The sequence below is a fragment of the Pelecanus crispus genome, chromosome 7 (genome assembly GCF_030463565.1).
Source record: "Pelecanus crispus isolate bPelCri1 chromosome 7, bPelCri1.pri, whole genome shotgun sequence".
Lineage (NCBI taxonomy): Eukaryota > Metazoa > Chordata > Aves > Pelecaniformes > Pelecanidae > Pelecanus > Pelecanus crispus.
Genome location: NC_134649.1, coordinates 21,806,877 through 21,822,338, shown reverse-complemented (window position 1 = coordinate 21,822,338; position 15,462 = coordinate 21,806,877). Strand labels below are relative to the sequence as shown.

Here is a 15,462-nt window from a genome sequence, read left to right as displayed (position 1 = left end):
TTGGTTTTGTTGTTGGGTTTTTTAAACATGAAAAATCCCAGGGAGGTGTCAGGGACACCATCCAACCAAGGCAAAAGCAAGCCTTGGGCTCATCACCTGTCCTTATTTTGCTGCCCCAGAATCCAGTGCAAAGCAGAGCCATGGATAGCATGGATTTCATGGTATCAGGAGATAGCCATGATGGAGAGTGCCTTATATTTTCTTACTACTGATGTGTCTCGGTCCTTCAGGTGCTCCTCTCTAGCTGCATTCATTGTTTTTTGTCTTTTCATCAGTGACTCTGATAAGAGTGGAGGGTTCCCCACCTTTCTCCCTGGTTACCCATGTGCTGTAAGGGGAACTTCAAAGGAGGCTGTTAAAAGAAACTTAAGAGAGCTTCTTCCTTGTTTTCTACAGCTAAGACCCTAAAACATCAAAGCTGTCTGCCTTCTGAGTGTGCTTTCCACCCCATTGTCAAAAATGCTTGCATGGCCTGTGCAGTGAGAGGGGGGGAACCATGGCAGAGAACATGGCTGCTGTGACCATGAGGGTGGCTCACAGGCTGGCTGGAGGTGGTCCTCCATCCTGGAGAAAGAGCACTTGCTTCCTTGATCTTTTTCCTTTAGTGCAGTTAAGTTCTGACAAGAATTTTCCTCCCGGATTCACCAAGTTTTGCGACACTGACGGCAGCACAGTGTGTTGAGGGTAGGAAGAACTGTGGTAGGAAACAGAAGTCCTAATCAATCTGAGGTGAAGATGGTTTCTGCAGACAGTGTAGGCCAGGAGATGCTGGGATGGGACAGGAGGAAGGAAGAGGAAAGCATGGTCAGTTGGCTATTTCCTGACTGGTAATTGTAGAAGACAGTATTATGGGTTGCCCTTGGTCAGCTGAAGCAGACCTTGTGTGCTGTTTATTTTCAGTAATAGAATATTTTTAGAGTCTGAGGACTTGGGCTTCTTTTCATCAAAGCTTTTTGAGATAAGATCCTGGCACAAAGCCTCGCTGCCCATTCCTTTCTGCCGTCCACCAGCCATCCTCATTTTCTTCAATGACAACTACAATGTCTCCTTCACTGATGTCCAGTTCATCCATGTTCTGAAAGGAGACAGGGAAAGGAAATGTGGTTAGCCTGAGAGTACAGGAAGGCCCAAGCATGTGTACAGGAAGGCCCAAGCATGTATCTGGTGGGTTTCTTTTACCCTGCCTTTCATCAGCAGTCTGCCAGTGTCCTTCAGGTTGGGAATGAGCCTGAGATACCAGGCAATGAGGGACTGAGCACTTACTGACCTGGCTGTTTCCTTAAGATCCTCAAATTTCCCCAGTCTCCATGGTGTCTCCTCCTGAGCAGCTTGACACTTGTATCATTGGGGAAGGTCAGAAAGGGTTAAATACAACTGTTCTAAACCAGCTAACCGTGACCCTTTGGTAGTCTGCAGGTGTTACTAAATAAAACAGTGCACAGCTTAATTCCCAAGGGAGATAAAAGCAGCATCTCTACTAATCCAGGCTTTAAGTAGGTCTCTCAGTTCTTTTAATACGGAAAATCAGTGACCAGTGGAGGTACAGTGACTATTCCTGAGATAGGTAACTTCTATCTCTGAGACAAATGGAGTAGTTGCAAGTAAGCTATCGCTGAGCTCTCAGGCTGCTATCAGTCCGTTCAGTGGTGCTGTCCTATTTTCCATAGGAAACCACTTTGCTACCCACAATGTAGTAAAACAGAAAACAGGGTAAGAGAGGCTTCCAGATAAGTTTGATGCATCAGCTAAATCTAAATTTAATGTACCTGAGTAAGAAAGAACAGACTTGAAAAGTGAGAGGTCTCAATATACAATATACTGGAAGTAGTAGCAGGCTCTTTTCTCAGCAGGGAAAATCCATGTGTGTCATATTTTTAAGGCAACTCCTGGAGTAAGGATCTGACAAGGGGATCCAGCAGTCTCCTCAGGGGAACTGCCATTAATAGTGAGATACTTTCAGCTGTGCTTGGATGAAATTTCAGGCAAATAATAAAAGAGGGTTGGAAACAAAGCAAAACAAAGAACATGTAATAAAAGGTGTACACTTCTGTACCTAAGAGAAAGTGCTCCTTTCCAGTCCTTTCTCTGTTTTCATAATTTATCTGGCTATCTGATTTTGTCACATGCCAGCATTTCTTCAATGTTGGCTATTGATGGCAGGTCCCTTGGTGTGAGGGTCTCTCTGCATTGTAACGTAGGACCTCCTGGATGCTGCTCCTTCTGCTAATCTAAAGCTAATAAAAGGAACCTTTAAACTGACAAGTTATTGAATTGTGAAAGTCCCATTAAGGGAGGCTAATTTAGCAAGGGTCCAAGAGGTTCTGAATAAGAAAATACTCATAACCAGTCCATTCATAAACTTTTACTAATGGTACTATGCCTAGATAGGTCTGATGCCAGTGAGGGTTCAATATCCCAGTTAAGGATGCAGGTTGCTCTTTATAACAATCTTTTAGTACACAGACCACATCCACCATAATTCTGCAACTTGCACCATGAAGTACAGGGAAACAGTGTCATTTATGAGGATTCAGTCCTCTCCACCATGGAGAGCACCTTAGTTGAAGCCAGTATGTTAAACTAAAGTAGGACACTCCAGATGGTAAGTCAGATCGAATGGAGAAGAGTTCCTAGATAAGCATCTGTCACATATTCTTACACGAAGAATCTGTAGTCATGTTTCCTAGGAGAACATTTCACAAAGATATAAGTTCACAATGCACAATACTGCATACTTAGCCATCATACCCTAAAAAATAGTTTTCCTTGTGTTTGCAGTCTCCTGTGTCTCTGGATGGAGGTTGTAACAGCTCAGCACTAATTTAGGAGTGGTACAGCATGCTAATGTGTAATCACTTTCAAAAAATGTTATTGTTTCATCTTGAAGCAGCATGGTCTGGTGATGTGCGCCAGGAACTGGGAGTTGGGATTTCTGGCTTCTGCATGTGACCTTGACCAATAATTCTCTAAGTGTCCCTGGCTGTAAAGTGAAGATAACACCTCCTTCACAGAATTAGCACTTTCAAGATGTTTGGATCAACATAATCTATTTTAAATCTGACACTATGAAATACTTATTTTGAAGCCTTTTGTTACCTGGGCTGTGTAGTCATAAAGTACTCTGTAGTCCTGTGTTGATGTGATTCCAGCTTGTTCATTTGCAAAAATGGATGCATAGACTCCATCTGGTTTCTCTGCTAGGGAGGAAAGAAAGAAAAAAAAAAACAAACCACACACAGAAACAAAGAGTTCAGTTGCTTATAAATGCATGGGATCATATGCAAGAGTTCACAAATACAAGGGTTTCTGTTCTCTCTCTGTCTGGAGATGTACATGTATAGAAAAGCTGCTGTGAACTGTAGGTAAAGTCTTGCACAAAAACTGTGTCCTGTTGATTAGATGACAATACACCTATTGAACTTTGTGGGAGGTCAGAAACTAGCTTTAGCCTCATCCAGGTTGGGAAAAATGTTTACCCTGCTAAAGCATAATCCAGTTGGTCCAAAGAGGGAAATGCTGTGATTAAACTGGTTTAAAATGTTTGCTACTGGTGGTATAAAATTCTAGCAGTTCAGTCATTCACATAGGGCTTTTCTTTTTCCCTTGAGAAAAATGGAAAATATTGTGCCAATGGGTCACCAGACATTTTCCAGTAGTTTCCATAGCTCTCAGACAGCTATGTGTCACTGACAAAACTTTTCTGTAAGATGTTGTTTTAATCCAGCTTGTCATAATTATTCCTCTTATTCCTTTCCAGCATCTGCCTGGGAGCTTCCCCTGCCATTGAGGCGAGCAGAAGTTTCCCACATCTGACTCCTCAATGGGATGATAGCACTCTGACAGCACATGGAGTGGCCAGGGTGCCTGTACCTTCCCACAGTCAACCCTTGGTTTAGTTGTCCTAAAGAGCACTGTCAGCTCCCTGACTTTTCAGATTTTGAAAGACAAGCATGGGAGCAGTTGAAAAAGCTGAACGCAGAGAGTGTGCCATTCCTGAGGGTCTTGTCCAGGGAACACTGGAACACTCTCCCCTCCTGTCCCCAGCCTAAGGAAATTCAGGAGTTACTACCCTCAGCTGCTTAATGCTGCATTGCTCTACGTGTGCCAGAGCCCGAGCTGGTGCCTGGCAGGTCCAGCTGGTGTTTGGTAGCACTGGAGAGTCTCTCCTGGCTGACCACCAAATGCAACAAGTAAGATAGGCTGGGCTTCATTTCTGGGTGCCCAAGCAGGCAGGCCTGACAAAGGAAATTGATTTGGGTCTGTTCTGAAGCTGTTCTAAAACAGCTTTTTCTTTTCTTTAGACAGGAATCACAGTTAAAATGCTTTTGTTTTAAATCAAACCAATAAAAATGTCATAAGCTGTTACTTTCTGCATAGTCAAAATACTATGTTTTAAATGTCATCTGATAAATGCCTACTTGCAAGGGTTACAATAAGACAGTGTAACTGTGAAATGAGATGGATATTTGCATTCATAAGGCATGAACCTGGCCTGTTAAAAACTTTAGGTATTCTCTTGCACTTCTTAGAGGTATGCTACCTTAGGAGAAAACTATTATCTAAGTCAGTCTGTGTTGTTCTGAATGTACAGTTCCCCCTTGCTTAGACAGAGGTTTTGAAGATTATATGGATTATTTGGCACTTTAGACTGGGAAATTTGCTTAATAAACATCCAAGCTAAATTCGTTTCCTGACTACTCTTACTCTTGACTGCCAACATGAGAGTATCTGCTCTACCATTTCTGCTCCATGTCAAAGTTTGATTTAGCAATATGATCAAAACCAAACACATCTGGTAAACTTATTTCCTGAAGAGGCATACCAAGAGGAGGGGCTGAAGGAGTGGCACTTCCCATGTTGTTTTTGCTGCTTCCATGCAGTAATCCAGAGAATCTGCAGAACCAAGAGAAGCCAATGACAAAATGAGCGAACAGGACTGCGTATGAGCATTCCTTCATCTCACCTGTCTGACTCAACCTTCCCTCCATCTGCTGCAGCACTGGGTAGATGTCACCTCTTCCTGTGCCTGTCTGTTTTCATTTATGCTGTAGATATATTTATCTTCAGTTAAAAATATATTTAAAAAATGCAGCAGAATACTGAACCATCAGCCATCACTAAATTGCATATAAAATGCATGAGATAGTATTTTGTTGTTGATCCAAAGGCTCATGGTGCAGAACTCCAATTATTTCATGATATTAATATGATAAGTATTATCAGTTGTTTCTAAGAGATTACCATCTCTTTGTCTTTAAGGAAAACTCTGATACAATTTAAAATACAAAGCTTGTATAACGAGCCTTTCTAAAAACTGTGAGTTTAAATGAATTTTTTTTTTTTTAATATATCCCTAGTTATATTCTACATCACAGCTGGGCACTGGAGACTAAGTAAAGTGAGAATATGGGTTAGGGTTCTCAAGCATAGGTAGAAATAGCATTGCATGATTAAGGCATATTAAAAGGGTTTGATTTTTCAGCTGGTGAATGCTCAGTGTTCCTGGAAAATGGACATCCAAACTCAGACTGAGTGTCTCTAGACTGCTTGCCCATGCAGAGCATGGTTTTATTCTAAATGGCAGTACAGTTGTCTTCTGTAACTGTATAGGATGCAGCAGTAGAATTCATTATTATAGAAGATCTGGTTTCTGGCTGAAAAACAAAGTATTGTGCATAAACCTTGTCAGCTCACTAACAAGCCTGGACCACATTTTGAATGGGAGATCACAGCCCGCTTCTTGTCTTTGCCATGTCATAAGGCTTGTCAAAATATAAAGCTCTTCTGCTTTAAATATGATGCCATTCCCACTGTGAATTAGCCATTTTAGTACAAAATATTAAAACCAATAGATCTACCATGCTCTTCTGCTGATGTAACTGCATCCATTTTATGGCATTTACCAGCATAAATGGATCAGAAAGAGAAAAATCGCCTCCCTAATCATCACAGTTATCCCACTAAGTGGTTTTTCCTTTGGTCTAGATACAGAGAGCAGCTCTTTGTTCTGCTCAGCTGGGTGGTGCAGTAAGCCAGGAGGTATTGCTGAAAAAGACAGCTCTCCCCAGCTTTTGCTCCCAGCAAGATTCACCTTTGCCCTCCCTTGAACAAAATGTTTTTGTTGCTGTGTGCCATGACTCACTAGGAAAGAGGAAATAAGTGAATGCTATCCACTGCTGGCCAGCTAATTGTTTTATGAACTCGTCCCGTGTCGCTCCTCCCACTAGGCCAATGCAAAATTACTCTGACTCTGGTTTTAATAGGTTTACTTCTTCTGTCAATTTATATTTACTGATATGTAGCTGCTTCTTGCTACAAGGGAGGAAGTAGTAATTTTCCAGGTCCTGTTTCCTGTCATCATACATTGCTGTTCATACGGAGAAATACCTGTTTTGGGAACCAAGGTTTGCCACTCACCTCTTCATCATCCCACAAGACTGGGTTGGGCTGCTGTTGCTTCTGTTTTGTTCTCTGCTGTAGTAGTTCTCATATCCTATTGCATCTGCAACACGGCAATAAAAATGAGATGTTCAAACAGGCAAATTTTTTTTTTCTCCCCACCAGAATGCAGCCCACCGTGGCAACTGTCAGGGGCTGCTGGAGCAAACTGCAACACAGCACCTCTCTGCACTTGCCTGTAATGTGGCTGGAGCAGCTGAGGGGGACCTGAGGACTTGACAAAAGCCATTCAAGTGATTGTAAGCAGATATGTCCTTGGTAGAAAGGCATGCTTGACCTGAGATAAGCACAGTCAAGGTGCTGAAGAGCCATTCTAACAGCTGTGGCTAACCCTAATTAAGGTGGCAGTTTCCTCCATGACTGCTTCCTCTGTTGCCTTAAAGCTCAGGATTTAAGGGAGCAGAGCATGGTCATTTTGACACTGGGACCATGTTCTTGACACAATTGGCTGCAGTGTGTTTTGTTTCTTTTTTCTTAATGTATTGAGTCCGGAATTTTTGTCGGAGCTGGGGAGATTTCTGAACGTTATTGCCAGCAGCAATAATGAGCAATTTCCTGGTCTGTGCTTGTGCTTGTCTCCCTACCGTTCATATCTCCCCTGTCCACCTCCTGAGACCTGATTTGCTGTTTACCCAGAGATATTTAGGTTTTGTTCTCTCAGACACTGTTATGTTACAATTCCTTCACTCTCCCCTATGGTGTCGTTAAGGGTGAAATTGAGACCATTTCCAAGTCTAGCTTTACAGATGAAACAGTTACAGATGGATTTATTTATTTTTCATCTCATAGCTCACAGTGTAGTTGCTTAGAGCTGGTGGCCACACACTCTTTCTGCCTTCTCTGTGTTAAAGCCAAACAAATATGAGTGAAGTCTGTGGTACCGTATTATCTCAGTTCTGATACCAGCAAATTAAGACAGGCATTGGACTTAGGCTAAAGGTTGTGCTGACATTCTCACATTGGGTCAGCCAAGATCATCAGCAGAGCAGGCATGTACAACTAGTGAGTGTGAAGAATCCTTACAAGTAAGATTGCCAGTAATTAGGGACTTTTCTGACCAATTTAAGGGGCTCCTATTACCTTTCTAGATTGTCACCTTGGTATAGTTGCTAGTCTATAATGCACTCTAAAGATGAGGTAGAAGAGGGGAGTGAGCAACAGCATCAAGAAACCAGAAGGTTTGGTCCGGATGAAGGTCTCCTGCTACACAATACAGAATGACATGTGGGTTTCCTCCTGCATTTTGCAAATAATAAAACAGATCAACAGCTCACCATGTGCTACCATGCAAACTCGTTAACCAGAGCCGTGGAGATACTAGGATGCTACTTCCAGAACATGTCACCTTCTAGAAGGTGGCAAAAAAAACCAACAAAAAAGCAAGTCAGTTGTTTCTTTGCCTTTCATAAAGCTCTCAAGGGTTTTTCCCACCTATTTCTTATTAGAAATGAGTCCTGACATAGCCGAGAGCTGTTTGCAGAGAATTGCCTAGGCGACTAGAGAATGAAAAATCTCATATAGGGGGGGGGAAAAAAAAAAAGCAAAAACCTAGCTGAGAATTACAAATTTCTTAGTATACAGAAGTTGTTTCACACTGTTACAAGGCACAGTTCTTCTGCCGGTGAAAATGTAGTTTTTCCTTGGTAAATGCTCCTGTATCAGTGAATTTAAATCCCCTATGTGAAGAAGAATAAACTACAGCAGCAAAATGGTATCCAGTGCACCAGTATCGATATATTCATTTGAAAAAATCCCCCAAATCCCAATTCTTAATCATCATAGGTGTAATGACAGAAAGGTTGAGTGAAAAACAGGCCTCAACTCAGTGCTGAGTTAGTGGCAGCGTCCAGCTCTGCTGAAGAAGCTGTAATTGCTGCCAGCTCTGAGCTCTGCAATGAAATCAAAGGGGTGTAAGCTGTTCCTGTACGAGATAATGATCCCTTGGGACAGAGCATTCGTACAACTCCTAGCATGGAAGGTTTTTATCAGCATAAAATTTTCTTATGCCAGTACAGCTTATTCCCCACTCTGAATGGAAGAAGCTCTATCGATACGGCTGAGGGCATACTAAGGGCATACTACTGTGAAGTAGCAGTATGGTGTTAGAGCAGATAGTGGAAGTGAAACAGTACCTGTGCACAGATTAAAAAAAAAAAAATAAACGGGGGCAGAAAGCATAGATATGTATAACCAGCTAGTAAAGAGATGAAATAGGGATTTTTCTCTACTTTTACAAAGGCTGTGAATCTTTTTTTACTGCAGCAGCTTGTGCTAGCATTCACTCAGTCTATAAATACTTTTATTGCTTGTTGAAGGAAGAGGGTGTGGTTTGTATTTGGCCATGTGAGACATTAGATAGCCTCCTTTCTGGTGATGTGTTTGGATAACTCCTACCCTAGAGCAGCATGTTTTCATTTTACAACTGCTCTCAGCTCTTGCTGTCCCAGTCTCCATTTCAGCCCAGAGGTTTTTTGATCATTGAAGTTGATGAAAAGGCTGCTTTGGCTTGAATGGACAGACTCTGTGAACCGTGCATCGCTTCTGCATGCTGGAGGAAAGCCAATTTCATTCAAAATTTCCCCCAGCTAGGGTCTTGCCCTTATACAAACAGCTTCCTCAGAGGAAAAAAGATGTTATTCCCCATTGGGCAGGTGGAACAAAACAGAATACAAAGTCTGGTCCTTTCTGTGCTGCAAATGAAGGGGCAGCATCTGTCAAGGGGACACCAGGGGGCAGTTAGACGTTAAGTTGGCTCTGACTTGTCACCACTGCAGGAAATTGAGGTTGCCATCTCTGCAAGGCAGTTTGCCACCTCCTTAGCAGTGTCAGTTCAGCTGTACTGTGAAATGAGCCTGGCTGAAAAGCCAAAACAACTTTTTTTCTTTTTTTGGAGGGTTATTTTTAACCTGGATCATTCAGCTATCCCACTTACAGAGCTACACAAGGAGTAATGGCAGCACAGGGAGGGGGAAGGGAGCTGCAGCAGGTGGAAATGAATAGCCGGAGCAGAAACTCCTCCAGCTGGTTTCACCTCCAAAGGACGTGTACTGCACAACTGCAGCCTCAGCCTAATGAGTGACTCATCTGACAAGACCAATAGGAATAATTACCTGGAGGTTGTGTTCCTGTCATTTTAGTCTTAATGAAGTAGTCTATGTCTGATTCTACAACGCAGTTCTCCAAGCTTACCCGAACCTCTTCATACAGCTACAAAACAGAATCCAAGAATTTAATTTAATTTTTAACATTTCACATTGAATTAACGATTAATGCTCTTCTTATACTTTTCCCCTTAAGAGACACTTTATGCTTGATACGTCTGACCTGGATGAATCTTTGGTCTGTCCCCCATAACAAACATTCTTGTAAACACAATTGTTTATTTGTGCTCTGGATATCCTTTTAAGAGAGGAGGACAAAGGTAGTCCAGGGCTTTTCAATGCAATAAAGAAATTAATAGCAGGAAACAACCGTTCAAAGTCAAAACTAGTGTATTCTTTATATCTTCCAATTTTGAGACCATGACTGGATGCCTTTCTGAAAGTTGTGCCTGAGCCCAAATGTACTCGACTGAGTGTTCTGGTAGCTGGAAGCATTCCCCAACAAACTGGGGGGAGGAGACATGTAAGCATCACCAAGTGTGACACAGACCATCTGCATCCAGGCATATATCTGGTTTACATCTAGAGGGAACAAGCTAGATCAAGAATGCTCCCCCCTCACTGAACATGCACAACAGCCAGTTTGCTGGAGACAGTTAGCATGCGCAGAGAAGGGCAAGGTAGTGCTGTATTGCTAGAGCACTCTTGCTCCTCCTCTTCCCCCTCTGCATGTGAAGCTACTTGGCAGGTGCCCCTACCTCATCATCCTTCACACACTGCATGGAGAGCTGGTTGCAGTGAACCCACAGTGAGTTGCGGAGGATGGTGATGCGGTCGCACTCCTGGAGCTGGAAGACCTAAAGCCAAAGAGGAGATGTGACGTAGCCTCATGGTAGTTATTTATTTGCATTGCAGGCAGCAACAGGGTTGGGGCTCCTCTGGGACAAGTTCGTAGTGCTGCAAGCCGTTGTGACGGATCCTTTGTAAAGGACATCTTTTCAGCTACTGGAGAAACTACATCTACTTGTTAGTGCTCAAGGATTTGTTTTAATTGATCGCATCAAATTAAAGTTATGTTTTATAGACAAAAATAAAGCAGGGGAGAGGAATCAGGATCTGGATTTGACTGCTACCTCTACTGCCAAGGATTTCAGAGTCAGGGTCCTGTCTGCCCATCACACTGAAATCTTGATGCTTAACAGATCAGTAGAGTACTGGCATGAAAGGGTTGTATTTGTTAGAGGAAGAGCCAAAACTATCCATCTCTGCCTTCTAAAATGTCTTTCCAAACTTTTCTCTTTTGAAACTATTTGAGGCTCTCTGGAGTTGCCTGTGTTCATTTCTAAGGTTATTTTCATGGTAAAGAGAAGGCATTTTTCTTTCTTCAGAGTTTACTCCCTTCCTTCATCTGTCTGATTTTCTCATGTTGTTGCACAGCTTGGGAAGAATGAAGGGGGAAGAGAGAGGAGAAGTGTGAACTGAGTTGGGGGAAGAGGCAGATAAAATCTTCCTTTAAAAACTTAAAAAAAACCCAAAACACAACCACCCTGATCTCTGAGTTGTACTATTGTAAGTAGAACATCAATTTTTGGTTTTCTATGAGGTGTGAAAAGCTCAGATGCTTCCAGCCATCTGTTTCCATCTCCAGTTGCTAGTAATTATGTCCAGAACACCACAAATGTATACAATATTCAGCAGAACATTTAGTTGGGTACGCTGCCTGCCATCTAATATCTTACCATCTAAAAAAAACAGAAAAAAAGAGTCCATCAAGGGATTCAGCTGGCATTGGGACCAGTTTCTGAGAGCAAAAGCTTTTAAAGAGAACCTGAAGGGTGGAGAATGAGTTATTTCGATATCCATTCTGAACAAAAAGCCTATGGTTGCAGCCTAGCCCCTCAGGGGCTACAAGAGCTGACAGGGAATTTTCCAGGTAAATAGTGTCTTGTTGGGAAATGCATCTCATCAAAGAGGAAAGTGTAGTGACTCTGGGCTTGTCAAGCCCTTTGCAAAATACAGCTGGGTGTTGTGTTAGACACATCCCTCGTGCCCTGCTGGCTTGTGCAACAGACTGCTGGTGAACCTGGGCATCTCGTGCCAAGGAATATGGCACAGCCCCTGTGATGAAGGTCATCCCAGTGCTGCCACTTGCTAGCCAAGATTTTTGGCCGATGGATGTCCAGCGCTCAGCTAGAGACAAAGCGACCTCGGCACTTCTGGTTTCCCTGCTATGCAGCCAGAAGTCTGGGTTCTTAAGCTGCTTTTGTACTAGTTACTAGTTTTAAATGCCTCAAAAAATCTGTCAGTTCTTATATCTACAAGCACTTTTAAAATAATGCATTAAAGATGCCTTTCCTTTATGAATGGTTGTTTGAATTAAGCAGTGGGCAGGCCATAAGCTCTGTGGGCTATTCAGAATTTAGCCATGTGGGAGAAATGAAGTGTTTTAGGTTGTGGAATGCTTCACTTGTTTATTGGCTTTTTAAGAAGGGGGGAAATGTGCGTCTGGGGAAAATTAAGGCTTGGGACAATTTCTGGGGACAATTTCTGTGCTGTGCCAGCCATGGGACTTTCCAGTCCTCCCATATAGGGAATATTTAAGAGGAAGCAGAGAACTGGATAGCTATGCATTTTATTTTATGTGGAAATAAAGCCTGCAGCAAGAAAACATAGCAAAATCATACTTTAGCAGATGGGCAAATGTATTCAAACGATTAATATGATCAAATATGAGGCTGATTTGGATGTCAACCAGTTCCTGTAAATTGTGAAAAACTTGCTATCCAAGTGCAAATCTCTTTGTCCACCTTCAGCATAATGGAAATAGAGACTTTTCCACTACCATCTTTCAATTGAAAGATTACTCCATGGCAGAGGGCAAATATTCTTGCAGGTGACTATAAAGTGCTATGCAAAATAAAGATTCTGAGTGGCTTGGATATCTTCGCTCTCAGAAAGCTATGGTGCATACTTTTTTAGCTTAGCCAGAAGATTTTATTTTTAATCTCCATTGAACTTGTGAGATTTAAAAAAATAAAGAAACAAACACAAAAACATCTCCTGCGTTAGAACAAGAAGCCATTCTGGTAGCCTCTTGCAAAACGTAATGTAAAGAAAATCTTTTGTTTGTTCATTTTTAATGGATTAATTGAATTATTCTTGTTTCAATTTGAAAATCAATTTTTTAAACCAAAAATGAAGTTTCACGTCTACATTTCTGTGCATTTTCTACTGAAATTACATTTTGTCACAAAGCAGTTATTTGAGAAACAACCTTATCTTGGCTGTGATAGAAGATCATCCCTAAAACTAGTGTATTCTTACGTTAAGTTGTGGGTGAAAACTAGCAACAAATGCTTGCAAATAGATTGTACACGTTCATATATTGCTCCACTTCTCACAACTATGCATTTATTCTCTCCTTTATATTTACATATATGTGCTGAACAAGCAAGGAGAATGTAAGCAAGCGAGACAGCTAGCAGCTATGTCTAAATCAACTCTAGTTTTTGCAGTATTTTTGCAAAGACATCTACTGAGACTCCACACAAAACAAACAGCAAAACCCTTGGAACAATATCTCAGGTCTTAGACTGATATCTGCAAGTAGGATAAAATAAAGAGTGCACAAATATGTCACTGCAAAAGTCAACGTTTACCTCACAGGTTTTGATATGTTCCTGTTCCCACTCTGTTCTGACTTTATCCAGCTGCTCAATGTTCTGTTTGTACACATTCTCTGTAAACACAAACACATATAATAGAAACCCAACAGTTAGAGGAAAAAAAAAATTATACAGTCTTTCTCTTTTTCCTCCTATTAAGACTTTGCTGTGTTTTTTACACTTTAGGCCTGTGGTTTGCTGGAGTATCACAAGAATGTGTCAGCTTGAAACTGGTGGGCCTCAAGGATATTTGGATTTTTTTCTTTGCAAATTTATGCTAGAGTAAGGATTCTGTCTGCATGGTTGGCAGATCATCTATAAACATTACAGTGGGGATAACGCAAATCAGAGATGAAGAGCCTGGACCACGCTTGGGCACTGAGCATCCTTAGGCTCTTTCTGTGCTGAGCCAGCCAGGTAAGCCATGTGATGTAGTGTAAACTTTTACATGAGCAGTGAGGGACAAGTCTGAACTCATGAACCAGCTCAGATGTCTGCTGGCCCGTCCTTCGGGACATACACTGTGTTTCTGGATGGAGAATGCTGCCATACTCATGTACAGGGAACCTGGGGACTGTGTATCTGGTTTGGGCTGGCTGGGGGCAATTCGAGTGTCATTCTTTTGTGCTTTCAAACTTGCTTCAAGAAGAGCGTTCCTTTCCTGGGTGAAGTCCCTAAAGGAGGTCTTCTATAAATTCTTTAATGAAAGCAGGAGGCTCGCATTTCCACAAAGGGAAGTAAGAGTAGATGACTATCAGGTTGCTGTTCTTGAGAAGCTTCTTCATTAATCTTTGGGTAGGTGACTTTGGGAAACCTGACTTCAAACAGATCCAGCCTGGGTGATTTGGATGGTCGTCTATCAAAATCAGTGTGCTGGTAGATCTTTGCTGAGAAAATCTTAGTTCAGTTGCAAATAGAGCATCACCTGCTTCATTTGCTGCATCTCTGCATTGCTTGGCTTTGTTCTGACTCTGCAACAGGAGAAGAAACACCCCAAATTAATTTCTGACTGTATTTTTTGCTTCTGCCCCAGTTCTTTTGCTCCCTTTCCCCTTTCAGGGGAAAGGCTGAAACTGGCAAACACTTCTTGGCTGTCCCGCCTTTATGCACGGTTGTGTTGAATGTGCACTATGGAGAAGAAGGGACCAGAATTTCACAGATGCAGCCATAGGTCCACTGACTGCAAGGGGAATCTGGCAATTTACATCCTTCCATTCAGATGTCCAGGCCATAGGAGCTTGGTGCTATCATGATCCAGCCTGAAGTTTGTGTCTGCTGGCTGAGTTGTTTTTTTTTTTTTTTTCTCAAGTGTTTGATGTGCTTTTCTAAGAGATATTTATAAGTAGAAATAAATGGCCGTTAAAATTCTTCATCTTCCAAGCTCCTCATGTAATACACAGATGAAAAGAACACAGCCTTTAAAATACTTTGCAAATGCCAGATTATTTCCCACAACAACTCAGAAGCCTAAAAGCAAAATTCACTCTAAGTAGAACTTTTCTTTTTTAAAAACCTGCAGCTTTTAACAAATGAAAATACAGTTATTATTGACAGCTCTGTACTCCCAGGTCTTTCTGCACAGATGGTAATGACAGTACATTAATGCACAGCTCTAGACATCAGTGTAACACATTCGTCCATTCTGCCCTTCAAGACAAGGCTCAGGTAGGGGTTCTTATGGCCATATTCCTCATCACAGCTGGTTGGAAAGTGTGTAGTAAGCTGGGAACATAAGCTTCATTCTTATTTGCTTCATGTCCCATACTGCGAGTTCTGCACAGAATTAAACAGCTGACATGTTTCTTGTGAGATGCCTCTGTGCATTTCAAATGTGCTGGCGTGTGTGTGGAAGTAATGGCAATGAAGCACCCTGTGATCCTTCTGCATGAAAGAAGCTGTGTCAGATTTTGATGCCATTGAACTTGCTAAGTGTTCTGGCGTAATTTTAGTAGGGCCAGGATTTCATCCCCTCTTTACAGCTAAACTGGAGGGGTTTGTTCATCAAAGATTAGTAAATGCTGGAAATAAAATGTAAAGTTCGGATGCTGTTTTTAGAGTCTCCATCCCCCCACTCCTTGAGATAATTTTTGATCCTTTTTGCTTACACTGCACTGATTTTTATCGAGCCAAAGGGAGTTCATTTATTTTGTTTTCTCCATCTGTTCCGCTGTAAAATGTTCCCATTAAAAGTTAGTGAATTGTCAGCTACAAGTATCAAGATGATGCAATGAAGGACT

The 15,462-nt window shown here is 41.9% G+C and overlaps 1 protein-coding gene across 1 annotated transcript in view; it reads right to left on the bottom strand.

Moving 5' to 3' along the window:
* Positions 1 to 685: 685 nt before the first annotated feature.
* PSTPIP1 (proline-serine-threonine phosphatase interacting protein 1) overlaps positions 686 to 15,462 on the bottom strand; it is a 57,712-nt gene continuing 42,935 nt past the window's right edge. Inside the window, exons 8-15 of the mRNA XM_075714136.1 lie at positions 14,151 to 14,196; positions 13,220 to 13,299; positions 10,319 to 10,417; positions 9,570 to 9,666; positions 6,418 to 6,502; positions 4,823 to 4,893; positions 3,097 to 3,197; positions 686 to 1,075 (exon numbers count right to left, since the gene is read on the bottom strand). Coding sequence (XP_075570251.1) covers positions 944 to 1,075; positions 3,097 to 3,197; positions 4,823 to 4,893; positions 6,418 to 6,502; positions 9,570 to 9,666; positions 10,319 to 10,417; positions 13,220 to 13,299; positions 14,151 to 14,196 — 711 coding nt within the window. The 3' untranslated portion in view covers positions 686 to 943. The remainder of the gene's footprint in view (positions 1,076 to 3,096; positions 3,198 to 4,822; positions 4,894 to 6,417; positions 6,503 to 9,569; positions 9,667 to 10,318; positions 10,418 to 13,219; positions 13,300 to 14,150; positions 14,197 to 15,462) is intronic.